Genomic DNA, 1,809 nt, shown 5'->3' with positions numbered 1-1,809 from the left:
TCAAAAAATCACAGCAAATTCCTGTTAAACTGAAATTTTGCACCTTTACTAATTCGCGCCTGTTTTACAAAATCCAAAATGTATTTTTCCTTCAAAATGTATTATTATTTGGAGTATTGTACTCCAAATAAATGCCAAGGCTTAAAGTAGCAACCACGCTACACATGGAAACTGATGATGGTGGAAAACACCGAAACGTATAACGGTGAATGCTCACATCGGTTAGGCTGCATTGGTGAACCAGCTCCGCTAGAACTCGGCCCAAAAGATTGCAGCAGTACTTGGATAAATCACTTGGGGCGATGGTGGTTTGTTTCTGCAAAACTCTCACTATCGGATCGGACACCAGATTGATCAGCCGCTCCAGAACGTCCGTCCAGGTCCAGGACAGGCCGGTGTAGTTGGATTCCATCTGGAAAATCACGTTGGAAGCTTAGCAGTGCCAAAAGCCCAAAGTGCTTGGGGTTACTGACTTGGCTTCTGTAGCTCATCTGCTCGACCAGGATCGGATAACTGTGACTGTCACTAACGCTCATCATCGGATGGCCGGTGTTGTCCGACGGGCTCAGGCCGCGATTGAAGCTGTTGTCTGCACTTTGGCTGGATCCCAGCAGAGGGAACGTGCTTCTGAGTCGGATCGATGGGGAGCTCAGAGCGCATAGCACAGCGCTCAGGAGCATTTGAGTGTTGGAGGAGCTATGCGGGTTGTATGCCTATGGCGAAAAGAATGGAGAAATGTGTGGTGCTTCTGAGCGAAATTTTGAGCAAAATTTGGAGCAAAATTTAGAGCGAAGTCCGAGCTACCTCGTCAGTCTCCGCAAGCAAATCACACAAACAGGTCCACTTCAGGTAAGCAGTGGGGTAAAAGGCATGGAAGCAGCTGACGAAGGTGTTGTGGCACTCATGCAGTATCTGGTTCATCAGGCTCAGATTATACGGTTTGGATTTGCAGGATTTCTTGCTTTGCATCTGCAGGGGGACGTTGTCGGATAAAATTTGCTTCAGCAGCGATCGCACGTCCCCAATACACTTGGCCAGATGGACGTTCTCCAGAGGAGACTTCCTGGTCACTTGCCTGCAACGCTTGCATTTGTCAGAGTTCTACTGGGGATTGGCTGAAGCATCCTACCGGGGGTAAATCTCATTGGTGTAGGTGCACAAGAGTCTCAGACTGGACGTGCTGATGTAGACCAGCCTTTCCAGCTCTAAGTTGGTGTAGAAGTTCTTCACGGCCGAGCCCTCCATGATGCCCCACTTGAAGGTGTTCCAGGACCATTGGAGTAGGGAAAGCAGGCTTTGGAAGCACTCTTTAGTGACGGTTCGCGAAAATTCCTTGGAGAGGATGTGGATCGGTTCCACCACCTCAGTCTGGAAAGGGGAAAACATAGAAGGCCCGCTGAATGGATCAATCTGTTGGATTTATCAATGAGGTGAAGTTTTTCTTCTAAGCTCGGGAGACGGGTGAATATGGTGGTACTGATCTGAATCTAGTGGATGCCGTTTTTGGTGCTGAATCTAGTGTGCAGGATCAGTTCTTTGTGGACATATCGAAATTTCGACCAGTTTCAAAAACTTCCTCGAAAATTCCTGCTGGCGGTGGCCCAATGAAACTTTTCGCATTCATCAAGGAGACTTTTCGCTATCTAATGCGAACTTCTAGAGGAACCCAGCGTGACTGGTACCGGAAATATGAATTTTCAAACATTAGCTGACCAAAACGGGCGATGAAAAATGAGCAGTTTTCATAGCAATTATGTAAAAATACCTAATGGGGTTGGAAAATTTAAACTTTCAGGATTTGTGAAAGCG

At 47.2% G+C, this 1,809-nt stretch overlaps 1 protein-coding gene across 1 annotated transcript in view; it reads right to left on the bottom strand.

Moving 5' to 3' along the window:
• LOC109543312 (E3 ubiquitin-protein ligase MYCBP2) overlaps positions 1-1,809 on the bottom strand; it is a gene marked incomplete in the record, with an annotated part of 67,418 nt that overhangs the window by 61,890 nt on the left and 3,719 nt on the right. The window contains 4 exon segments of the mRNA XM_048669929.1: positions 218-412; positions 474-713; positions 805-1,075; positions 1,130-1,368. Coding sequence (XP_048525886.1) covers positions 218-412; positions 474-713; positions 805-1,075; positions 1,130-1,368 — 945 coding nt within the window.

This window comes from Dendroctonus ponderosae, unplaced genomic scaffold, assembly GCF_020466585.1.
Source record: "Dendroctonus ponderosae isolate FM_Combo_2020 unplaced genomic scaffold, Dpon_F_20191213v2 Dpon_F_20191213_9, whole genome shotgun sequence".
Taxonomy (NCBI): Eukaryota; Metazoa; Arthropoda; class Insecta; order Coleoptera; family Curculionidae; genus Dendroctonus; species Dendroctonus ponderosae.
This window is presented reverse-complemented; position numbering and strand designations above follow the sequence as displayed.